Below are 26,398 nucleotides of genomic sequence, written 5' to 3'. Positions count from 1 at the left end.
GGGATCCCAGATTGGAGAGGGTGCAGGCTGGGCTGAGGGACACCAACTCCCCCCCTCCGCCCCCCGTGCACAAATTTCGTGCACCGGGCCTCTAGTATATTTATAATAGGATTCAAATAGCCTATTGCTTATAGTTGGTCAGTATATCTTTAAAATCTCTCTTTTTAAAAAAAAAAATATATTTTTATTGATTTCAGAGAGGAAGGGAGAGGGAGAGATAGAAACATCAATAATGAGAGAGAATCACTGATTGGCTGCCTTGTGCACAACCCCCCCCACCGGGGATCAAGCCCATGACCCGGGCATGTGCTCCGATCAAGAATCAAACTGTGACCTCCTTTTTCATAGGTTGGTGCTCAACCACTGAGCGACACTAGCCAGGCCTAAAATCTCTTAATCTAAAAGATTTTTCCTCCTTTTTTTCTTTGCAGTTTATTTGTTGAAGAAACTAGGTCATCTGTTCAGTAGTTTACCACAGATGGATTTGGTGATCAACATCATAGTAATGTCATTTAACATGTTTCTCTGTTCTCTGTGTTTCCTTCAAATTTGGCAGTTACATCTAGAGACTTGATCAGATTCAGATTCAGTATTTTGGCTAGAATACTTTATAGTGTATTTCTATTAGGAGGGAGATGTATGACATCTATTAGTCACTTTTTTATGATGTCAGAAGCCATTGATGATCATTGTCTACACCCATTCATTGAACTTCGTTAAGGGTTAAAAAATGGTGATATTCAAATTCTATCATTTCTTAATTTATGATAGCTAAAATACTTTTATAAAGATACTAGAAGCCCGGTGCACAAAATTCGTGCACAGCAGGGGGTTGTCCCTCAGCCCAGCCTGTACCCTCTCCAATCTGGGACTCCTGGAGGGATGTCCGACTGCCCGTTTAGGCCCGATCCTGGTGGGATCGGGCCTAAACGGGCAGTCAGACATCCCTCTCACAATCCAGGACTGCTGGCTCCCAACTGCTTGCCTGCCTGCCTTCCTGATTGCCCCTAACCGCTTCTGCCTGCCAGCCTGATCACCCCCTAACCACTCCGCTGCCAGCCTGGTTGATGCTTAACTGCTCCCCTGCCAGCCTGTTTGCCCCCAACTTCCCTCCTCTGCCAGCCTGGTCACCCCTAACTGCCCTCTCCTGCAGGGTTGATCACCTTCAACTGCCCTCCCTTGCAAGCCTGGTCCCTCTCAACTGCCCTCCCTTGCAGGCCTGGTCCCTCCCAACTGCCCTCCCTTGCAGGCCGGGTGCCTCCCAACTGCCCTCTCCTGCTGGCCATCTTGTAGTGGCCATCTTGTGTCCACATGGGGGCAGGATCTTTGACCACATGGGGGCAGCTATATTGTGTGTTGCAGTGATGATCAATCTGTATATTACTCTTTTATTAGATAGAATAGAAGCCTGGTGCACAGGTGGGGGCCAGCTGGTTTGCCCTGAAGGGTGTCCTGGATCAGGGTGGGGTTCCCTTGGGGCGTGGGGCGGCCTGAGCGAGCGGCCTGTGGTGGTTTGCAGGCCGGCCATGCCCCCTGGCAACCCAAGGGGAGGCCCTGGTATCTGGAATTTATTTTCCTTCTACAATTGAAACTTTGTAGCCTGGGGCGGCAGCCATTTCTGTGGCAGTTAATTCACCTTCTACAATTGAAACTTTGTAGCCTTAAGTGGGTGAGCCCGGCCAGGGTGTGCGGAAAGCTTTGCTTCCCCTGTTGCCGCTGGCAACCCTGGCCTGCTCTCTCAAGCTCCATTCTGCTGCCATTTGTTTGAATTTGTTTACCTTCTATAATTGAAACTTTGTAGCTTGAGTGGAGGCTTAGGCCTGCAACGGCTATGGAAAGCTTGGCTTGCTCTGTTACCTGGGAAACCTTGCTCTCTGTGGCTGTAGCCATCTTGGATTGGGGTTAATTTGCATACTCGCCCTGATTGGCTGGTGGGCGTGGCTTGGCTGGTGGGCATGGCTTACGTAGCGGAGTGATGGTTAATTTGCATATTACCATTTTATTAGAGAGGATACTTCCCCTCATCACCTATTTGCTTACTCTGAGATACAACTTGTGCAGAAAAGGCAAGACAAATGCCATTTTCAAAATAATGAGTTTGTTAACTAACATCTTGCAAAGGTGATTGGTAAGTTTTATTTTAATTGTTATTATGGACTCTCCAATTTAAGCATATTTATGTGTTTCAACCAATTTTAATTTTGTCCTTATTGATGTCTCACTTTCTCATCTTGGCAAATAGGAACCTCCAATGTCCTTTTGCTGTGATCCTGTTACTCTTTGATAGCTTCTTTGTTTTCTAGCTAACATGATGTTCTGAGATCACCTGTTACATTTCCATTCCTGGGAATGTGTGTCAGCCATTGCCCCCAAAATCCTAGTTCCTTTATGGGGAAATGATGTTTAGAGACCACAGTCTGGGTGCAAGAGTACTCATTCGCTTAGTGGGTTGGTCATTGTTTTTTGCCATTTTCAGTGAACAAGGCTAGGAAATAAGGTGGCTTTTTTTAAAAATAAATCTTTATTGTTCAGATTATTACATGTGTTCCTCTTTCCCCTCCCCCCCCCCATAGCTCCCCTCCATCTGATTCCCCCCCCATGCCCTTACCCCCTGCCATTGTCTTCATCCATAGGTGTAAGATTTTTGTCCAATCTCTTCCTGCACCCCTCAGACTCCCTTCCCCCTGATAATTGTCCGTCCCCTCCCTTTCTATGTCCCTGTTTCTATTGTATTCACCAGTCCATTCTGTTCTTCAGATTTTTTATTCACTTGATTTTTAGATTCACTTGTTGGTAGGTATGTATTTGATGTCTTTTTGTTGTTCATAATTTTTACCTTTACCTTTTTTTACTTCTTCCTCTTCTTAAAGAATACCCTTCAGCATTTCATGTAGTCCTGGTTTGGTGGTGATGAACTCCTTTAGCTTTTTCTTGTCTGTGAAGCTCTTTGTCTGACCTTCAATTCTGAATGATAGCTTTGCTGGGTAGAGTAATCTTGGTTGTAGGTTCTTGCTGTTCATCACTTTGAATATTTCTTGCCATTCCTGTCTGGCCTGCATAGTTTCTGTTGAGAAATCAGCTGACAGTCGTAAGGGTACTCCCTTGTAGGTAACTAACTGTTTTTCTCTTGCTGCTTGTAAGATTCTCTCTTTGTCTTTTGCCCTTGGCATTTTAATTATGATGTGTCTTGGTGTGGTCCTCTTTGGATTCCTCTTGTTTGGGGTTCTGTGCGCTTCCTGAACTTGTAAGTCTATTTCTTTCACCAGGTGGGGGAAGTTTTCTGTCATTATTTCTTCAAATAGGTTTTCAGTATCTTGCTCTCTTCTTCTGGCACTCCAAAAATTCGGATGTTGGTACGCTTAAAGCCATCCCAGAGGCTCCTTACGCTATCCTCACACTTTTGGATTCTTCTTTCTTTCCGCCTCTCTGGTTGGGTGTTTTCTGCTTCGTCATATTCCAGATCTTTGGTTTGACTCTTCGGGTACGGTGGTCTACAGTTGAGTTTCTGTATATTCTTTATTTCAGACAGTGTATGCATAATTTCTGACTGGTCCTTTTCCATTTTTTTGGTATTCTCATTAAGGTCCTTGAAGGTCTCTTCAAGTTTCTCAGCGGTTTTTAGAAGATTCTTGAGTAACCTTATAAATGTGGTTCTGAACACTGTGTTGTCCAGTAGTTTACTTTCCTCCATCTCTCCTATTCATGACATACTTCGGTGTTTCCACATTTTGGCTGCCTCCCTGTGTTGATGGAGTGGTTTTGTGTGGTCAGTGACCTATAGGGGCCGGTAGCTCAGCTTCCCCAGTCACCCTAGGTGGTCGCTCTTGGTACACCCCTTTGTGGGCTGAGTGGAAAGTCTTGGTGTAGTTAAAAGCCCTGATTGCTGTTGGTACACTGGGAGGAATTGACCTCCAGGCCAATTGGCTGTGAGGACCTGCTGTGTCTTATAATGGAAGCGCTGCTGCGCTGGAGACACGCTTGTGGTACAGGGCTTGTTTGAGTGGGGCTTTGGCGCTCACTGAGTCCGCCTCCCGAATGTGTAACTTATGGATGTGAGGAGTTGAAATCTGGTGTCTCACGCTGACCACTAGGTGCATTGGCTAGTTCAGCTGCTGTCTGAGGCTACCCTGCAGGAGCTACAGCGAGAACTGCTGTCCTCTCCTCCCTGCTTGGAGTTTGGAGGCCTTGGAGCTGTCTGTACTGGATTGCAAGTTTACTAGTTTAAACTGCAATAGAGAAGGCCATTCATATACAAAAGCCGCTGCTAGGAGCTTGTGTGTGTTTGTAGATTGTGTGGGGCGGAGTCTCAGGGCGTCACTAGGCTAGGGCGTGGCCAACAACAATGGCTGGCAGTGAGCCGCCTCCAACCGCGTCCCCGCAACTGCGTCCCTGCAGTCTCACGCCCCAGTGCAGCCAACAATTGTACCTCCACGCAGCTCTGCTAGTAAGCCACCCTCACTCTCCGACCCCCTGGCAGACAGCCCAGTCTCTTCCCAGAAACTGGATTTCAGAGAGATTGGGGGCTTGTCTCTCTTCGGATTGAAGAAAGCAACGCCCGCCTCCAGCTGGGCTCCGCCGCCAGTTCGTATCGCGCGCGCACTCCCCTGTACCTCAGTTTTTCAGCGTCTGCGCCCTGATTGCTCCCATCTCTTTCGGTCTAGTTGTAGAGGTTCCGCTCAGCCAGCTTTCCCGAGGTTCTGGGTGATAGACGTTCTGTCTTTTAGTTGTAGTTTTGGAAATTGTTGTGGGCAACAGCAGCCCAGATGTTTATCTATGCCACCATCTTGGATCCTCTTAAGGTGGCTTTTAAAAAAAAGAAAGTATATCACAAATTCATATCAATATTTCCAAATAAAAGTCAGGACAATAGATTTTTTTAATTAAAAATTTTCAACTTTATACAGGTTTGCATTTTTTAAATTATGAAAGTAATCTGTGTTCATTATAAGAAATATAAATAATATAAATATTTATATATAAGTATAAATACACACACACACACACACACACACATATATATATATAAACTAGAGGCCCAGTACACAAAATTCATGCACGGGTAGGGTCCCTAGGCCTGGCCGGCGATCAGAGCCTATCTGTGAGGCGATGGTTGGGTGATTGGGGCCCCTGCTGGTACCTGCCTTGGCTGACCTGGTGCGGCCCGCTCACTGGCCCCACCCCCCTGCTGCCACTGCTGGTCGTGCCTGAGGGCTGGGGGCAGCTCTTGTGTTGGGCGTCTGCCCCCTGGTGGTCAGTGCATGTCATAGTGACTGGTTGTTCCACCGGTCATTTGGCTGTTCAGTCAATTTGCATATTAGGGTTTTATTATATAGGATATAAATAATTCATGCTCAGTGGTTGAGGGTCGACATATGAACCAGAAAGTCACGGTTCTATTCCTGGTCAGGGCACATGCCCAGCTTGCAGGCTCAATCCCCAGTGTAGAGTGTGCAGGAGGCAGCCAATCAATGATTCTCTCTCATCATTGATGTTTCTATTTCTCTCTTCCTCTCCCTCCCTCTCTGAAATAAATAAAAATATATTTTAAAATAGGATTATAAGTAATTCAAAAGAATATAAGATAAAATGTGAAGATCCTGATCCTACCCCAGAATCACTAGTTAACCACTTAATATAGTTAATTCAAAGGTTTAATAGTGGGTATCTTTTATTCTTTTTTGTTTGTTTGGTGTTTTTTTTTTTTTTGTATCTTTTATTGTTATACTAGAGGCCCAGTGTGCGAAATCGCGCAAGACCCAGACTCGCTTTGCCGGCGGGACCCCAGACCCACCCTGTGCGAGATGCGGGACCCCAGCCCCGCCCTGCGCAAGCCACGGGCCCTGCCAGCCCCATGCAAGCCCCAGCCTGCGAGAGGTGCTCCATGCACCTCCTGGTGACTGGTTGTTTGGTCGTTCAACTGTTACAGCGTCATGACCACAGGCCTTTTATTATATAGATCAATTATAGATACCTGATTTAGGCACTTAAAAATTTGGCATCTTTTTTGAGGTTAGAGAAAATAAGATGAGACGTTATTATGTGAAATAGAGATTATAATATATTTTTTAGATTTATATTTTGAGTTGGTATTAATTTACATGGTTCATAATGCTAAGGATAGAAAAAAACAGGGTAAAGTTTTTTCTTGCTCCTATAACCCAACCAGTCAGTTCCTCTTTCCAAAGGCAACTAATATTATCAGTTTTTGTGCATCCTATCCTATCTAATAAAAGAGTAATATGCAAATTGTCCATCACTCCAAGACACAAGATGGCCGCCCCCATGTGGTCAAAGATGGCTGCCTCCATGTGGACACAAGATGGCTGCCACAAGATGGCCGGCAGGGGAGGGCAGTTGTGGGCAGTTAGGGGTGACCAGGCCAGCAGAGGAGGGCAGTTGGGGGTGACGGGGCAGGCAGAGGAGGGTAGTTGGGGGAGACCAGGCCAACTAGGGCAGTTGGGGGGGACCCAGGCCTGCAGAGGTGGGCAGTTGGGGGCAACCAGGCTGTCAGGGGAGGGCAGTTGGGGGCGAGATCAGGCCAGCAGGGGAGGGCATTTGGGGGTGAGATCAGGCTGACAGGGGAGAGCACTTGGGGGCGAGATCAGGCCAGCAGGGGAGGGCAGTCAGGGGCGATCAGGCAGGTAGGCAGAGGCAGTTAGGGGTGATCAGGCAGGCAGGCAGGTGAGCGGTTAGGAGCCAGCGGTCCCAGATTGTGAGAGGGATGTCCAACTGCCAGTTTAGGCCCGATCCCCGATTGGAGAGGGTGCAGGCTGGGCTGAGGGAACCCCCTTCCGTGCACGAATTTCATGCACCGGGCCACTAGTCTATATATATAAAAGCCTAAGCAACCGGCCAACCCGCCCACTGGCTTACTGGCCAATTGGCCAGTAGCTATGATGCACAATGACTACCAGGGGGAAGATGCTCGATGCAGGAGCTGCCGAGCTGCAGTCACTAGGCAGCAGCAGTTCTCGGGTGATGCACCCGGAACCAGAGAGGAGGGAGCCCAATTCCAGGGTGTGTCACCTGAGAACCGCCCTCTCATAATCCGGGACCCCTCAGGGGATGTTGGAGAGGTGGTTTCAGCCCGATCCCCGCAGGCCCAGCCAAGGGACCCTACCAGTGCATGAATGCTTGCACTGGGCCTCTAGTAATTTATACTTATAATAGAGTAGTATGCAAATTCGTTGGGATGCTGTTATGTAACGACTGATCAGCAGGAGGGCGGGGCAGCAAGCTACAAGCGGTGGAGAGCTACAGGAGGGTGGGGCAGCAGGAGGAGAGCTACTGGAGGGTGGGGCAGTGAGCTATGTGCGGCGGAGAGCTACGAGCGGTGGTGGGCAGGGCGGCCAGCTGAGGCAAGCGGCAGCAAGCTACTTGTGCACGGATTCATGCGCAGGGCCACTAGTCTATAATAATAAAAGGGTAATATGCTAATTAGACTGGACGGCTGAATGATCTTCTGGACGGCCTTCTGGACGAAGCCGGGGCTGCGAGGGCTGAGCTCCTTGCACAAATTTCGTGCATCGGGCCTCTAGTATAATATATACTTTTTATGTCTTTTTCTCTCAACATTGTAATTGCATATTGCAATGGTTTGTTCTTTATCATGTCTATATTCCATTGTGTGACTGTACCATAAATTTTCTATTGAGTTGTTTGTCAGTTTTGGACTGTTATGAATAATACTGCTGTGAACATTTTTGTACATGTCTTCATAGACATAAGCACTCACTACTGTTGGTTATATACCCAGGAGTGGGATGATAGTTCATGGGATAAATGTATATTTTACTACAGTTTTTCAAAGCAGTTGTATGAATTTATTCTCTTGCCTACAGTGTATAAGAGTTCTGGTTGTGCTATATCTTTGACTACATTTAGTACTGTCAGTCCTTTTAATTTTAGCTAGTCTGTTAGGGGTGTAGTGATGTCTTCCTATGGCTTTAATGTGCATTTCTTTGAAGACCATTGATGGGGAATATCTTTTCATATGCATACTGGTCTTTAAGTATACTCTTTTGTGAAGTGCCTGTTAAACTTTTTTTAAAAAATATATTTTATTGATTTTTTTACAGAGAGGAAGGGAGAGGGATAGAGAGCTAGAAACATCGATGAGAGAGAAACATCGATCAGCTGCCTCTTGCACACCCCTACTGGGGATGTGCCCACAACCAAGGTACATGCCCTTGACCGGAATCGAACCTGGGACCCTTCAGTCCGCAGGCCGACGCTCTATCCACTGAGCCAAACCGGTTTTGGCGCCTGTTAAACTTTTGGGTTGTCTTTTTCTTATGGATTTATAGAAATTCTTTGTATAGTGCTCGCTTCGGCAGCACATATACTAGAAATTCTTTGTATATTTTACATATGAGTCCTTTGTGGGTTACATATATTTGTACATATCTTCTCCAGGTACTTACATGTGGGATAGATGCAGGGACAAATGGATGAATCTGAGCATTCTACTGGGATCCTATGGTATGTCTTATCAGTGGAGGGTGGTTCTGTATTGTGTTCTTTAGATTCCAGTTTGCTTACACGATGGGAATGCACATGCTGATTTTGAGTGACCCATTAATATTTTGAATTAGTTTCAGCTGATTGTGGGTGTTTCTGTTATCTATTTCTATGGACCAAACCACCCTAAATCTTAGTGATTTAAAACATCTATTTACAGTAGTCCACCCTTATCCACGGGGTGCTATATCCACCGGGGTGGGGGAGGTGTGGGAGGAGAACTTAAGTTCCAGAATCCCCAATGGAAGCCTGAAGCCTCGGTCCATATGGACCTCTGTATATTACTATTTTTTCCTATACAGGGTGGGTCAAAAGTACATTTATAGTTCATATGGAAAGTAATAAATAAATAATAATACAAGAATAAACTGTGTTTTGCACACTCACAACTGTAAATGTACTTTTACCCATTCTGTACATATTTATGATAAAGTTTAATTTGTAAATTAGGCACAGTAAGAGATTAACACAATAACTAAAAATAAAATGGAACAATGTACTGTAATAAAAATTATGTGACTATAGTCTCTGTGTCTCAAAATATTTTATTTTACTCACCATTTTACTTAAAGGAAGCACTTTACAACTTCTCTTTGACATACCCTAATTGCCAGCATCACTACTCTTGTACTTTGGGGTCATTATTAAAATAAGTGTTACTTGAACACAAGCACTTTGATGTCTCAACCATTAATTTGGTAATTAATGGCTACTAAGTGAGGGTGGGTAGTATATACAGCATAGATATACTGGACAAAGGGATGATTTATGCTTTTTGAGGGCCTAGAGCTAGACAGCGTAAGATTTCACTACACTACTCAGAATGGTGCACAATTTAAAACTTATAAATTGTTTATTTCTAGAATTCTCCATTTAATATTTTGGGACCATGGTTGACCGTGGGTGACTGAAACTGTGGAAAGTGAAATTGCATATGGTGGGGGCGGGGCGCAGGGGTCTGCTTTATTTGTTTATGATTACCTGGGCTGGCAATTTGGGCAGGGCTCATCTGGCACAGCTTGCCTCTATTCCATATGGTATCTGCTGGACTCACTCATTCTATGGTTAGTTGGCAGGTTGGCTAGGAGCTGGTTTGTAGCGGGATAGTCTTACTCTAGCATCATCTAGCATTGGGCTAGAGCTGTTATCCAGGGTGCTATGGCCTCTCCTGCAGACTTTCTTGGCGTCCTTGCATGGTGGCTAGGTTCCAAGAGTGTGAGAGTGGAAGTTCTCTGAAGGCCTAGGTTCAGAAATTGCACAGTGCCATTCATGCTGCATCCGATTGAACAAATCACAAGGGCTGCTCAGATTTTGTTTTGTCTTTTGTTTGTTTGTTTTTAGCTCAGATTTAAGAGGTTGGGAAAGGAACTCCACTTCTTGATTGGAATTACTGCAAATAATTTGTGGCCATGTTTAATCTATAACAGTGGGCATTGTTCTTCCTTGTCTTCTTCCCCCTTTCTTTCTTTTGCTCCCTTCCTTCCCAGCCTCCCTCCCTCCCTCCCTTCCTTTTCTTGTTTGTCTTGACTTGTCTTTCTTCTTGGAGGTTCATGTTAGAACAAAGCTTACTTGGTTAAAGGATGTCTCCTATGATTACTTGGTGTAGCAAAGGACCAGATATTTGCAGGTTCTGACTTTGCAACTATTTTCCAAATTACTATAATAAGCCAAACATCTGTTAATGCTGAAGAGATTTTCTTCCTCAAGTGATTTTGATCTTTTCGTTTAACTCCTTTTTAATAAAAAAAAATTGCTAATTGCCAAGAGCAAACATTGTAGTCCTTTTATGGATCTTATTCCTAGCCCCTCTATGCCTTGGTAGTCACCCAGAGTTACTATTATGGGCCTGAAATGACTACTTTTCCCCCTTAGGTGCTCAGTGAAGTCGGAAGGAAAAGACTCATAGTAGGAGACTCATTGCAGTTATCTTGAATTGACAGCGTTTTTTATATATGTGAAATAAACAAGAATCTTGGGCAGGGTGCAGATGTCACTGACCTGTCAGCCCATCAGGATGAATCAGCTGAAGTCCTAGACAAAGTGACAATGTTAGCACAATGAGCCTCTTGCCCTGAGTTTATTGGTCCTCTCATTAAGGTGGCTGTCATAGCCCTTATTTTAGAGCAAAGTCAGAGTCATTGTTTAAGATTCAGCTGACTTGCAACATTATTTATTTTGGAGAGGGAAGGTCACTTTCAGTTTAGGAGCACCATTGGAAGTGACATGTCATGTGGCTGTTTTTCAGATTACAGCCATTTCGGTGTGCCCAAGTGTTAGAGTTGTTAGGATCTCTTTTATTTTTATTTTTATTATTTTTTTTAAAAATAAATCTTTATTGTTCAGATTATTACAATTGTTCCTCTTTTTCCCCCCATAGCTCCCCTCCACCCGGTTCTCATCCCACCCTCTGCCCTTACCCTCGCCCCACTGTCCTCATCCATAGGTGTACAATTTTTGTCCAGTCTCTTCCCGCACCCCCCACGCCCCTTTCCCCCCGAGAATTGTCAGTCTACTCCCTTTCTATGCCCCTGATTCTATTATATTCACCAGTTTATTCTGTTCATTAGATTTTTTATTCACTTGATTTTTAGATTCACTTGTTGTTAGATATGTATTTGTTGTTCATAATTTTTATCTTTACCTTTTTCTTCTTCCTCTTCTTAAAGAATACCTTTCAGCATTTCATATAATACTGGTTTGGCTGTGATGAACTCCTTTAGCTTTTTCTTATCTGTGAAGCTCTTTATCGCCCCTTCAATTCTGAATGATAGCTTTGCTGGGTAGAGTAATCTTGGTTGTAGGTTCTTGCTATTCATCACTTTGAATATTTCTTGCCACTCCCTTCTGGCCTGCATAGTTTCTGTTGAGAAATCAGCTGACAATCGTATGGGTGCTCCCTTGTAGGTAACTGTTTTTCTCTTGCTGCTTTTAATATTCTCTCTTTGTCTTTTGCTCTTGGCATTTTAATTATGATGTGTCTTGGTGTGGTTCTCTTTGGATTCCTTTTGTTTGGGGTTCTCTGTGCTTCTTGGACTTGTAAGTCTATTTCTTTACCAGGTGGGGGGAAGTTTTCTGTCATTATTTCTTCAAATAGGTTTTCAGTATCTTGCACTCTCTCTTCTTCTGGCACCCCCATAATTTGGATGTTGGTACACTTGAAGTTGTCCCAGAGGCTCCTTACACTATCTTCATATTTTTGGATTCTTTTTTCTTTTTGCTTTTCCAGTTGGGTATTTTTTGCTTCTTTGTATTTCAAATCTTTGACTTGATTCTTGTGATCCTCTAGTCTGCTGTTGGATCTCTGTATATTTTTTATTTCAGTCAGTGTATGCTTAATTTCTAGTTGGTCCTTTTTCATATCCTCGTGGGTCTCGCTAAATTTATCGACCTTTTCTAGAAAATGCTTGAAAAACCTTATAACCATGGTTTTGAACTCTATATCCAGTCGTTTGCTTTCCTCCATTTCTTTCATTTGTGACCTGTTTCTTGGTCTTTGCATTTTGGCTGCTTCCCTGAGTTGATAGAGTGGCTTTGTGTGCTAGGTGTCCTATAGGGCCCAGTGGCTCAGCCTCCCCAGTTACCTGAGGTGGACACTCTTGGTGCACCCCTTTGTGGGCTGTGTGCACAGTCTTGTTGTAGTTAAGCCTTGATTGTTGTTGGTGTCACTGGGAGGAATTGACCTCCAGGCCAATTGGCTGTGAGGATCAGTTGTGTCTACGATGGGAGAACTTCTGTGCTGGAGACACCCTTATGAGACAAGACTTGCTTCAGTGGGGCTTTGGTGCTCACTGAGTCTGCCCCCTGAGTGTGTCCCTTATGGATCTGAAGAGTTGTAATCTGGATGGTCCCACTCTGACCCCTGGGTACACTGGTCTTGGATCTCCAAGGAGGTGCTAATTTAGCCTCTGCCTGAGGCCACTCAGCAGGAGCTACGGAAAGATCTGCAGATTCCTCTTCTTTGTTTGCGTTTTGGAGGTGCCCAGATGAGGCCCAGCTGTGAAGCAATGCAAGCTGCTATGGGGCCTTGGGCCTTCTTTTGGATGTTCTGAGTCTCACTGACTCAGCTGCAGTTTGTTAGGTAAGTTTAGAATTCAAAGGACCAGGCCATTCATATGCAAAAGCCTCTGCACTCAGTTTGGATGGGGCGGAGTCTCAGGGCGGAGCAAACAGCAATGGCTTCCCATCAGCCCTGCCCTAAGAGGCCCCTGGGTCTCAGTGTCCCGCAGTAATCGCTGCAAGCACCTCTGAGAGAAAGCCGCGCTCAAGTTTCGCCCGCTGCCAGACAGTAGTTTCTCCCTGTGTGAGTCTAGGTCCCCAGAATTTCGCCCGGAACTGGATTTCAGAGCAGTCGGGAGCTTTGGTCTCCCTCCCGATTGAGAAAGCCAGCCACGCACTCAGTTGCCAGCCCTTTCCGCGCGCGCCTCCGTACCTCTGCACTTTACTTCCACAGCTCCTGTGAGTCTCAGTGTGCTTTTCTCTTCCCTTCTAGTTGTAGAATTTCCACTCAGCAAGCCTTCCTATGGTTCTGGATGATGTCTGTTTTGTCTTTTGGTTATAGTTTTGAAATTGTTGTGCGAGGCAGCAGTTTAGGTGTTTACCTATGCCGCCATCTTGGTTTCTCCTCTTTTCTTTATTTTCTTTTATTTCTTTTATTATTTTTAAAATAATATATTTTATTGATTTTTTATAGAGAGGAAGGGAGAGGGATAGAGAGCTAGAAACATCGATGAGAGAGAAACATCGACCAGCTGCCTCATGCACACCCCCTACCAGGGATGTGCCCACAGCCAATGTACATGCCCTTGACCAGAATCGAACCCGGGATCCTTCATTCAGCAGACCGGTGCTCTATCCACTGAACCAAACCGGTTTTGGCCTCTTTTCTTTTTTAAAAAAATAAATATATTGATTTCAGAGAGGGAGATAGAGATAGAAACATTAATGATGAGAGAGAATCATCGATTGGCTGCCTCCAGCACACCCCTTACCGGGGATTAAGCCTGCAACCCGGGGTATGTGCCCTGACCTCCCAATTCATAGTTTCACACTCAACAACTGAGCCATGTCAGCTGGGCAGGATCTTCAAAACTTGTCTCTGGTTTACTAGAGGCTATTCTGTTTCTCCTAGTAGGTTTAATTGTCTTGGGTCTCAGACAAGTAAATTCGTTACCTGTGGTTTTTGATTTATCTGTTGCCCAAACCAGTGATAATTTTTTAAAAATTGCCACCTGAGGATATGCTCAGAGAGAGGAAGAGGGGAAGGAGAGAGAAACATACATGTGAGAGAGAAACATTGATCAGTTGCCTCCCAATCTGGGGTCAAATCTGCCACCTAGGTATGTGCCCTGACTAGAAATCAAACCCGCAATCTTTTGGTATACGGGATGATGCTTCAACCAACTGAGCCATCCAAACCAGTGATAATTTGATAGAAATAACTCGGAAGTGGCATTTTATTGCAAAAGATGGATGTTGGCTGCTAAATGCAGCTGATTAAAAGGCTAGGACAACGTATGTGTTTTTCTGGTTACAGGGTAATTATTAAGGCTTTATAGAATGCACCATTAGATAACTGAACTGATTCTTTGTATTTCTGTGAAATTATCTTTAAGGCATTTGGAGTTCTTCATAGAACTCTTATCATCCCTGATTCGTTCACAGGCATTTACAGCTTGGGTCAGTTTAGCCTAATTGTTCTGGGCTGTGAGGCACTACTCAATGCAATCAATGCTGGTAGCCAGATCTTTGGGAATTGCTACTGCCTGAGAACATTGGATTTGGGCCCCACAGACCCAGAGAACAGTATTGCTAGATACAATTGCCATCTTATTTTCAGAGTGCAAATTTTATCTTCAGAGAAAAAACGGGAAATTTCTGAGAATACAAGGAAGATTGTTAGAATGAAGAAGAGAACACAGAGTTTTGACAGCTTGGCCATCTTATTGGCTGTACAAATAAGTTTGTAAAAACCTTTAAAAATCTAAAACCTGTTTTATTTATTTTTAATTATTATTATTTTTGTTAATCCTCCCCCAAGGATTAACAAAAAATATCCTCACCCGAGGATATTTTTCCATTGATTTTTAGAGTGAGTGGAAGGGGCAGAGAGAGAGAGAGAAACATCGATGTGAGGGACACATCGATTGGTTGCCTTCCGAATGCACCCCGACCAGGGCATGGGATTGAGCCTGCAACCGAGGTACTTGCCCTTGACCAGAATCAAACCCCAGATCCTTCATTCCTCTGGCCAACCCTCTATCCACTGAGCCAAACTAGCTAGGGCCCAAGTTAGGTTTTTAAAGGTATTATTTGCTGAAACCGGTTTGGCTCAGTGGATAGAGCATCAGCCTGCGGACTGAAAGGTCCCGGGTTCGATTCCGGTCAAGGGCATGTACCTTGGTTGCGGGCACATCCCCAGTAGGGGGTGTGCAAGAGGCAGCTAATCGATGTTTCTCTCTCATCGATGTTTCTAACTCTCTATCCCTCTCCCTTCCTCTCTGTAAAAAATCAATAAAATATATTTTTTTAAAAAAAGGTACTATTTACCTTTGTAAATGACTCAAACAACTAGAAAACTTTCAGTGCTTCTTGTGTGTCAGCCACTATTTGTCATTGGCGGTGCAGATGAACAAAACACACAAGATTTCTGCTCTCAAAGAGCTTGAATTCTTGTTTGAGAAGATAAACTATTTTCAAATAAATAACAAGTAAGTAATTACAGTGTAATAAGTGCTATGAAGAAAATAGATGTGGTAATGTGATTGAGAGTAAAGGAGAGGGGGAGACTTCAGATTGGGTGGTCAGGGAAGACCACTTTGTAGGGACATATGTACTAGTACTTGAGGGGAGGCAGACTCAGCATTTCCTTGATGGGAGAGGCATATTTTGGACAGAGGAACAACAAATACAAAAGCTTTAAGGAAGTATGTGATTAGGTATGTTCAAGAATAGGCAGGGGCCACATTTTGTAGGACTCTAGACCTTGCTTGGGATGATGGAAAGCCATTGGTGGGAGGAAGCTGGTTGAGCAAGAAAGCTAAATGATCTGATTTACATTTACTTTTTCTTTAATTAAATTTTTTTTTATTGATTTGTGTGTGTGTGTGTGTGTGTGTATGTGCATGTGAAAGAGAGAGAAACATTGATTTGTTGCTCCACTTATTTATGCATTCATTGGTTGCTTCTTGTATGTGCCTTCATCAGGGCTGGAACCTGCAACCTTGGGCCTGATTTACATTTTAAAAAGATCACTCTTGCTTCTTCGGGGAGAACAGATAAGAGTGCCCAGAGTGGAAGTAGAGAGATTAATTAAGAAGCTATTGCATTTTATTAAAAAAAACAAAAAAACCCCTGCAAACTATGTGGGGTTTATGGAGGATGGACAGTGGAAAGGAATTGAACTTTTATCAGAAAGTATTCCACTTTTAGTTTTGGTAAGACTACAAATAGGGCAAGAAAACCATTACAACAGTAAATACTAATGGGTGCTTTGAATTATGTTGCTCTTGACTCTCTGACTCAGAGTTGGGGAGTGAGCTCTTGGTGTTGCTCTAAGTGTTTACCTGCTATGCCCACTTAAAAATCAGTCTGGACATGGTTTGAGGGCCTATGGAGAAAGGCAACTAGTAATTTCTTTGCATTGGGGAAAACAAGGCATGTCCTGGGGAAAAATTCACCAAGCAAGGCAGTGTTTCAGACACAAGATTGGTGGTGAAAAGGGAAGGACAGTAGTCTTTGGCCATGTCTCCCAACCCTAACCAAACTACCATACTTTTGTAATGCCCAAACCCTGAAGTTCAGGGGCTATAAAGAAACGAAGAGCTTTTTCATGTAAATCTTAGTTTAATATTGGGAAGACAGCTGTTGGTGATGTGATCATGGAATAGTATTGTGAAACAAAGTGGTAAGTTAAGAATACTACTCACTTCAGCATAGAACACAGTAGGGCCTAGGCATTTTGTGGAATAGACTGTTCCAAGAACACAGACTGTCTTGGGCATATTAAGGGTTCTAGTAGTAGTTCCAGCACTCAGGGTTTTAAAAGAGGATTAAGCAGCAGCTAATCCTCAGTCCTGTAATAGCAATAATACTAATAAATATTGCATTTGGGGTGAGAAGATATTAAATTATGTATTTACAGTAATTATTTATATAGTAACCCCCCAATTTTTTTGGACCTCAATTTAATAGACTAGGGATTTACAACAAATTTCCAGTCATGTCATATGTGAAAATTAATACCCTATTAATTTTAAAATGCTTTTAACCAAGATTTGCTTATAATTAAATTAAGAGGTGTTATTTTTGTTTTTTTTGTTATTCACTGTTATTTTTAACAAATTTTAGTGAATGGGCCATATGTTGGAAAAAACACTGTAGTAATATCACCGACATAAATAAATATTACGTATCTACAACTATAGTCTACATATTTAAATCCAAGAGTCACCGCTCATAAACAATGTTTGGCAAATGATTAGTACGTGATCACACTGTATGGCATGAGGTAATTGGTTCTGTTGTCATTGCCATGACTTTCTGTAGCAGTTTTGTCTTTTTAATATATATTTTTATTGATTTCAGAGAGGAAGGGAGAGAGAGATAGAAACATCAATGATGAGAGAATCACTGGTCGGCTGTCTCCTGCATGCCTTCTACTGAGGATTGAGCCTGCAACCCTGGCATGTGTCCTGATCAGGAATCGAACCGTGATCTCCTGGTTCAACCACTGAGTCACATCAGCTGGGCTCTGAAGCAGTTTTAACACTTGCCGGCCATGTGAACTAAGCCATGCCCCAGCAGTGCATCTGGTGACTGCAAGCATTTACTAGACCTATTCAGTATAAATTTAAAATTACTGTAATACATATAGAAGACTTTTCTGTGATATTAAACTTTTCATAAATATTTAATTTTAATTACACAAACATCTACATAAGTAAAAACAGGTAAACTAATTTGTAAATTTTTTTTATATATATATATTTTATTGATTAAAAAAAAAAATTTTTTTTTTACAAAGAGGAAGGGAGAGGGATAGAGAGTTAGAAACATCGATCAGCTGCCTCCTGCACACTCCCCACTGGGGATGTGCCCGCAACCAAGGTACATGCCCTTGACTGGGATCGAACCTGGGACCCTTCAGTCCACAGGCCGACGCTCTATCCACTGAGCCAAACCAGTTAGGGCTTAATTTGTAAATTTTTTAACATACACATTAGGAAAACCTATTATCTGTAATAATAAAAGCGTAATATGCAAATTGACCGAATGGCCGAACAGCAGAACGACTGTCTGGATGACCTTCTGGATGACCTCTGGACGAAGCTGCAGCTGCGAGGGCCTACTCTTGCACGAATTTCATGCATCAGGCCTCTGGTCTATATATATATGAAAGCTTAAGTGACCGGCCGACCGTTAGCTATGTTGCGCACTGACCACCAGGGGGCAGACCATCAAACCACAGGCCTGGAAACATGGAACAGACTGATGAATCTCAAAGGGAAGGGGGGAGGGGGGAGGGTGGGAAGAGATTAACCAAAGATCTTATATGCATACTAGAGGACTGGTGGGGTCCTTCGGCCTGGCCTGCACCCTCTCGCAGTCCAGGACACCCTTCGGCCTGATCCCCGCAGGCCAGCCCAAGGGACCCCTATATCTATAAATATAAAAGTCTAATATGCAAAGTGTCCCCTTGGGAGTTTGACCGACTGGGAGTTCGATCACTCGCTATGGTGTGTGCTGACCACCAGGGGGTGGCGCAGAATGAAGGAAGGCCCAGGCCAATGGCCAGCAGCTGGGGAAGGGAGGCCCAGGCCAGCAACCAGCAGCCATTAGGGACACTACCCGTGCACGAATTTCATGCACTGGGCCTCTAGTATATATATAAAAGGGTAAGTGTCCATCCTTCCGACTGTTAGCTATATTGCACTGACCATCAGGGAGCAGACACTCAATGCAGGAGCTGCCATGATGCACACTGGCCATTTAAAAATAAATGGCACCACGGGCCTGGTGCTGACAAACCAACACTCTGCTTCCCCCAACTAGGACACAGGCCCTGCCACCACCCCGGAGTGACACCCCACCAAATTGCAGCCAACACTGCCAAGACCCCATGGTACAAAATGTGGCCCACAGCCCAGCCCAGAAACAGTTGCTGTGGGCACTGGGTGATGACATCACATAGCAACGCCCAGCTTCCTCTCCCTAGCGACTAGCTTCCTTGGAGTTTCTTCAGCCCAGGAAACTGACTTGCTTTATAGCCAGATGCAAACATTTTACAGTTGAACCAAATGTTTGTGAAGTGTTTTCACGTGACTCATCTCATTTGATCCTCACAGAAGTCCTGGAGTAGGTAGATAGGAGACTGGGTAGAATCCTATTTTCTTTTCATTAGCTGGAAAACGGAGATTTAGAAAGTTTAGAAACTTGACCTGATTGAAAAGAAGTAAGAAATGGTGGACCTTGAAAATGACTTCAGGTTTTCTCACTGCGCAGAATATAGTCAAACACTGCTACAATTAAATATTTTACCCTTTGTTCTCCCTGCATAATCTTCAATAATAATCTGCTTCATATTGATATTTACTGCTGTGTTGCTGACAATTACCTGAAAGAGAAGTTGGAGTGCTTCACTGGGTTGGAAAAAGTTTAGCTAAATCAGAAAGCAGGTCTAATTAAGCAAGTTTATGCTATATATATAAAAGGCTAAGTTGACTCGCGAATGTGTGATACATATAAAGCTCTCACTGGCGCCAATCGCACGCATGTGTTTTGATCTGTCATTGTCAATTGTGAATTTGGTTGACACTTGTATCATAGAGAAAGGGCGAATAACAATATTAAAATGTTTCTTCTAATTAATTTCCTTTCATTGTGCATGAATCTGCACCGGGAAACTAGTATTACATAATAGACTTTCAGCTTTAACGGACACCCCCTTCCCCAAATTAGTCCATTATATTGAGGTTTTGCTGTACTCACAGAAGAAAAATCTGTCTCTGGCCTCTCTATTCTTGCTTCTCACCTACTAAAGGAGATTCCAGATCTCCTAGCCCAGTTTCTGAACTTGTAAAAAGATAATGAGTAAAAAAACAGCTGAAGAATTTCAAGGAGTAAGACTGGATGATTGATTTATATTAGGAAGTTGAGAACTTATGAGAAGGGGATCAACAGAGGGGAAAGAGCCAAATGAGCAGTGAATTGAGCGGAGGGGTGGATATAAAGTGTTCAGGGCAGGTATTAGAGTTAAGAGAAACATTGTGAGCAAAAGGAATTGGGAATGAAGACATTAAGAAGCTGCTGTGGATTTTTAAATCAATCTCTTTTTTATTTTCTTTGAGAGTCTCAAAATATTAAGATTTAAATTGCTTTTAACTTACTTTTTTTTTTTTTTTTGAGGTTAGACTTGTTTCTTATATGTGATGCCATTCCAACACTGGACTCATGGAGGCTGAACATTTATTCAGGTAATAATAGGTAGCATATACTTTTTATGTACCAGGCAACAAACTAAATGCTATACCTGTATTCTTATTTAATCCTCATACATCTTCATGAGATTGGAAGTGTTATTGTACCCATTTAATAGATGAAGAAATTAAGACTTAGAGGCTATATCAAGATTGAGTTCAGCTGAATTAAAACATAAAAAGGCTGTTGCTGCAGTTGAAGTGAGGGACAATGGTAGCTTGGGTTAGATAACGTCATTCTTCACCTGGCTGGCATAAATATGAATGTAAAGTAGTTATGATTGATAGAACTTCACCTCTATATTTATAACTTTTCCCACTAGTGAAATACATCATACTTTTTTATTGTCTTTAAAACAATGCACATACTTTTTGGTAAAGCAAAATTCAGCTTAGGGTTTTAACCATAAGGCTTTTCTAACTTTTTAGAAAATAGATAAAATGTCTTGAAATAGTTTAAATTTATTTGAACAAATATCTACAAAAGGTAAAATATATATAACTGGGGAATTCTTAAGAGGTGATTTGTGTAGATAGTAGGAGTCTTTTGTTGATTTCATCACACTTGAGATACTGTTCACAGATATTTTTAGCTTTGAAGAACCTTATTAGAGTTTCTTGTAAGAGCTTTCTTGGTGTATCTAAATGCTTATTTACAGATCACATTAATTGTATTACTTGCCAGAACTGGGAGGGTTCTAGCACTACTAACTGAAGGTCAGTCAAAAAAGAAGATTGAAATTATAATGTAGATTAATGGAAGTATTTTTAAGTTTAAGAAAATTCAGATTTATCTGCTACTTTGAGTGGTCCAAGTTTAATTTTGCCAAGTGTTATCTGTACAACAAGATAAAGCAAACTGCTTTTATTACTACCTTATCAGTTTTTGAGTGGCCAGCATGAGTACATTGCCCTATTTTTCCTTCTCCATCTTTTTTTTAAAGCTTGATTGAGCTATAATTGACATATAGTAAACTGTATATATTAAAAATGTACAATTTTAAAATTTTGACATAAGTGTTCACCCATAAAACTAAAACCAGAGTCAAGGTAATGAACATATTCATCAGCCCCACAGGTTTCCTTATTCCCATTTGTAGTCGGTCCCTCAACCTCTGTGGTCTCTAGGCAACTACTGATCAACTTTCTGTTACTATAGAATAATTTCCATTGTCTAGAATTTTATATAAATGGAATTGTAAAGTGGATGCTCTCACATTTATTTCTGGTTTGACTTTTTTTCCCCACTAAGCATAATTATTTTGAGATTCATGTATGCTGTTGCATGTGTCAGTAGTTCATTCCTTTTTATTGCTGAGTAGCAATCTCTTGTATAGCTGTAACACAGTTTGTTTATCCATTCACTTAATGATGTACATTTGGGTTGTTTTCAGCAACTACAAATAAAGCTATGCTATGAATATTTGTGTACAAATTTTTGTATGGACATATGCTTTTTTCCTCCAAGTTAATTTTTTTTATTTGAGGTAAAATTCATATAACATACAATTGACAATTTTAAAGTCTACAATTCAGTGGTACTTAATAACTTTACAATGCTGTGCAACCACTATCTCTCTAGTTTTAAAACGCTTTGATTATTTCATAAGCCATTCCATATCCATTAAGTGGTCACTCCCTATTTCCACCTCCCCTTGGTAACTTCAAATCTGCTTTCTGTCTCTATGGATTTGCTTAGTATGGATATAAAATATAAAAGGATTAAGACAATATATGACCTTTTGTGTCTGGCTTCTTTCATTTAGCATAATGTTTTAGAGATTCATCCAAATTGTATTGTGTATCAATACTTTTCTCCTATCTATGGGTGGTATGTTACATTTTATTTATTCATTCATCAATTGGTGGGCATCAGTATTGTTTCCACTTTTGGGGTACTCTGAATGATGCTGCTATGAACATTTATGCACAGGTTTTTGTGTAGACATGTTTTCATTTCTCTTGGGTGTATATCCTAGGAGTGTAATTGCTGGATCATATGGTAACTCTATGTTTAACTTTTTGAGGAATTGTCAAACTGCTTCCAAAATGGCTGTGCTATTTTACATTACCACTACCAATGTATGAGGGTTCCAATTTGTTTATCCTCATCAAACATCTTATTGTCTGTCTTTTTTTCTAGCCATCCTAGTGGGTGTGTTATTTCTAAGTATCAGTACTTTTCTATTTTTCTTTTTGTTATTTATGCTTTTATTTTTTTAAATATATTTTATTGATATTTTACAGAGAGGACGGGAGAGGGATAGAGAGTTAGAAACGTCATTGAGAGAGAAACATCGATCAGCTGCCTCCTGCACAACTCCCACTGGGGATGTGCCTGCAACCAAGGTACATGCCCTTGACTGGAATCGAACCTGGGACCCTTCAGTCCGCAGGCCAATGCTCTATCCACTGAGCCAAACCAGTTAGGGCTATTTATGCTTTTAAGGTTTTGCCTAACCCAAGGTCACAGAGATTTATTTCAAAGTTTTCTTTTAAGAGTTTTATAGTTTTAGCTCTTTGAGTTAATTTTTGTGTATGGTGTGAGGTATGGTTTGAACTTTATTCTTTTAAGTGTAGATATCCACTTGTCCCAGCACCATTTGTTGAAAACGCTATTCTTGGCCTATTTGATTGTCTTGGCACCCTTGTCGAAAATTAGTTGACCATAAATATAAGGGTGTATTTTTGGGCATTCAGTTTTGTTCCACTACAATACTGTTTTGATTACTGTAGCTTGAGTCCTGCATTTTTGTTTTTCTTTCTCATCATTATGTCATTTATTCTAGGTCTCTTGCATTCCATGTGAATTTTAGATTATTCTGTCAATTTTTCTGCAAAACAGCCATCTAGGATTTTTTTAAAAATGTTTTTATTAATTTCAGAGAGAGAAAGGGAGAGGAAGAGAGATAGAAACATCGATGATGAGAGAGAATCATGTCCCCTACTGGGGATCGAACCAGCAACCCAGGCATGTGTCCTGATCGGGAATCGATCCGTGACTTCCTGGTTCATGGATTGATGCTCAACCACTGAACTATACAGGTCAGGTGTCATCTAGGATTTCGATAGGAATTGCATTGAATCTGTAGATCAGTTTAGGGAGTGTTACCATCTCAGTAATAATAAGTCTTCCAATCCATGAATATGGGATATCTTCCCCTTATTTAGATCTTTAATTTCTGTCAGTAGTAGTTTATAATTTTCAGTATACAAGTTTTACACTTTTTTTAACCATACACCTTACACTTCTTTTGTTAAATTTATACCTAAGTAATTATTATTTTTGTTACAGTTGTAAATGGAGTTTTTTCTTAATTTAGTATTTTGACTGTTCAATTTTTGTATATTGATCTTATATCTTTCAACCTTGCTGAATTTATTTATTAGTTTTTAGTGGGTTCCTTAGGATTTTAGATACAAGATCATGTCATCTGCAAATGGAGATATTTTCACTTCTTTTTGAATCTGGATTTCTTTCTTTCTCTTTATTGCCTCATGCTCTAGCCAGTACCCTCAGTGCAATGTTGAATAGCAGTGGCAAAACTGTACATCCTTGTCTTGTTACTAAGCTTGTACTCAGACTTTCATCGTTAAGTATGATTTTATTTATGGGGTTTTATAGATTCCCTTTATGAGGTAGAGTTATTTCCTTAGTGCTTGCCCTGGGGATTACAATTACCATCTTAATTTATAACAATGTAGTTCAGTTAATACCAACTCAATTACAATAGTACACATAACAATTATAATAGTATACAAAACTTTGTGCTTGTATAACTCTGTTCCCTCTCCCCTCTTTTGTGATATTATTATCATACAATTTGAATCTTTGTACATCGTGTGCCCATCAACACAGATTTATAATTGTAGCTTTATGCAGTTGTCTTTTAAATAAGATGGAAAAATAGTTACAAACAAAAAATTTATATATACTGTCTTTTACATTTACCTATGTAGTTACCTTTACCATTATTCTTTTATTTCTTTGTTTGTATTTGAGTTACTGCCTAGTGCCCTTTTATTTTAGTCTGAGTGACTCTCATAGTATTTCATATGATTTAGGTCTGCTAGCAGTAAGTTTTCTATTTTTATGTGGGAATGTCTTAATTTTTCTATTTTTAAATTAATTGTTGTTTTTTATTTTTTTAATCCTCACCTGAGGATATATTGCTTTCTTATTGATTTTTAGAGAGAGAAGAAGGGGGAGAGAGAGAGAGAGAGAGAGAGAGAGAGAGAGAGAGAGAGAGAGAAACATTGATGTGAGAGAGAAACATCAATAGGTTGCCTCCCCTATGTGCATCAATCAGGGATCGAATTGGCAACCCAGCCATGTGCCCTGGGTTGAGATAGAGAATTGAACCCAAGTCTTTTTCTCTGGTGCATGGGACAATGCTCCAACCAACTGAGCCACCTGGCCAGGGCTCCTTCATTTTTAACCCTACCAGACCTGAGGCCCTGAACCTAACTGTCCCCTTAAACCACACAAAGTCAATTCAAACACATGGAGGCAGACATTTGCAATGGCTAACCATGAGGTTTGACCACGATTGGTTATTTTTAGTTTGTGACGCATTGTTTTTTGTTTTTTTTTCACATACTAGGCAAAGTGCCGAAAATTAGGTACAGCGGTATAGCGGCAGATTTGGAAATTACCGAAAAATCGGTACAGCGGTCTGGTAGGGTGTTTTTACTGGATATAGAATTCTTGGTTAACAGTCCCTCCCTCCCTCCCTCCCTCCCTCCCTCCCTCCCTCCCTCCCTCTCTTCCTTCCCAGTGCACGAATTCATGCACCTTGAAAGGAACTGTGGGCCGCGAGGCTGTAGTAGGCACAGAGGCAGGTCTTGGCCCATCCTCCATGCCCCTGCCTGGCCCCTCCCCCCACATCCCCCGGTCCTGTCTGCTGGCAGCCCTGCTTCTGCCACCTCCACTTCCACTCACTGACGGTGGCGCTGGCCCTGCTTGCACCCGCTGACGATGGCATGGAATGATTGGGGCCAGTGCCAGCAGTGGGTGTGAGTGGGGCCGGTGCTATCAGCGGGTGCGAGTGGCGGCTGCTGCTCTGATCGCCCCTCAGGAGCAGCGGGTGTGAGCAGCGGCTCAGGCACTGGTTGTGGGTGCGAGCAGGCCGGCACTGGCAGCAGGTGCGAGTGCCCGGCGGGACTGCGGTGCATGGGAACAAAGAATTTTCAGTAACCACCATAGGCTCACCCCAATGACAGCGACTGGCACTCCACCTTGGTCTGGCACCCCCGCTCACCTGCTCTACCACCCTGCCGCGGCCAATGCCTGCCATGTTCCACACGCACCCCCTAGTGGTCAGCGCACGTCATAGCGACCTGTTGTTCTGCCGTTTGGTCTATTTGCATATTAGCCTTTTATTATATAGGATTATTTTTAATCCCCACAAATGATACTTTTTTTCGTTGATTTTAAAGAGAGGGACAGACAGAGAGAAATATTGATGTGAGAGAAACGTGTCGATTGATTGCCTCCTGCACTCGCCCTGACCAGGGCCGGGGCTGGGGAGGAGCCTGCAACCGGAATTGAACCTGGGACCCTTTGGTCAGCAGGCTGATGCTCTACCCACTGAGCCAAACTGGCCAGGACAACAGTCTTTTTTCTTTTAGCACTTTGAATATATGGTCCCCCTGCCTTCTGGCCTCCATGGTTTATAGGGAGCTTCTCGAATTTGCAGAGTCAGTGTTTTTAATTAAATTTGAGAAAATTTTGGCCATTATTTTAGTAAATATTCTTTCTTCCCTTTTCTCTTCTCTCATGGGACTCCCATTATGAATTTGTTGATATGCTGATAGTGTCCCACAGGTCTCTGGGGCTTTAATCATATTTTTAGAATTATTTTTTCTTTTTGTTCCTCAGACTGAATAATATTAATTGACCTAGCTTTGAATGTGTTGATTCTTTCTTCTACCTGCTCAGATCTTGTGTCAAACCCCTCTACTGATGTTTTTAATTTCCCTTCTTATAATTATTTTTTAAATATTTTTTAATTGATTTCATAGAGGAAGGAAGAGGGAAAGAGAAATAGAAATATCAATGATGAGAGAGAGTCATTGATCGGGTGCCTCCTGCACCTCCCCTACTGGAGATTGAGCCCACAACCTGGACATGTGCCCTGACCAGGAATTGAACTGTGACCTCCTGGTTCATAGGTTGATACTTAACTACTGAGCCATGCTGGCCAGGCTCCCTTATTATTTTTCCAACTCCAAAATTTCTTTTTAGTTCCTTTTTATAATTTCTATCAATATTCTTTTTTTTTGCTGAGGCATTGTTCTGATAATTTTCCTTTAATCCTTTAGTCATGGTTTCCTTTCCTTTTTAAATCTTATTTAAGATGGCTCATTTAAAGTAGTAAGTCCAATGTCTGGGATTCCTAAGT

The 26,398-nt window shown here is 42.2% G+C and overlaps 1 protein-coding gene across 12 annotated transcripts in view; it reads left to right on the top strand.

Annotated features, from left to right (window-relative positions):
* R3HDM2 (R3H domain containing 2) overlaps positions 1 to 26,398 on the top strand; it is a 162,885-nt gene that overhangs the window by 22,937 nt on the left and 113,550 nt on the right. For 5 of the 12 annotated variants that reach the window (XM_079774198.1, XM_079774201.1, XM_079774205.1 and 2 more), the window contains 2 exons: positions 8,416 to 8,481; positions 19,929 to 19,991. The exons of 1 other annotated variant lie outside the window; for it this stretch is intronic. In XM_079774198.1, coding sequence (XP_079630324.1) covers positions 8,424 to 8,481; positions 19,929 to 19,991 — 121 coding nt within the window. In that variant the 5' untranslated portion in view covers positions 8,416 to 8,423. Of the gene's footprint in view, positions 1 to 8,415; positions 8,482 to 19,923; positions 19,992 to 26,398 lie in introns of all 12 variants that reach the window. 6 more of the 12 variants (XM_079774203.1, XM_079774202.1, XM_079774195.1 and 3 more) reach the window with 3 other exon arrangements.

Source organism: Cnephaeus nilssonii (assembly GCF_951640355.1).
Source record: "Cnephaeus nilssonii genome assembly, chromosome: 6".
NCBI lineage: Eukaryota > Metazoa > Chordata > Mammalia > Chiroptera > Vespertilionidae > Cnephaeus > Cnephaeus nilssonii.
The sequence above is the reverse complement of the archived record's forward strand: the minus strand, read 5'-3'. Positions and strand labels throughout refer to the sequence as shown.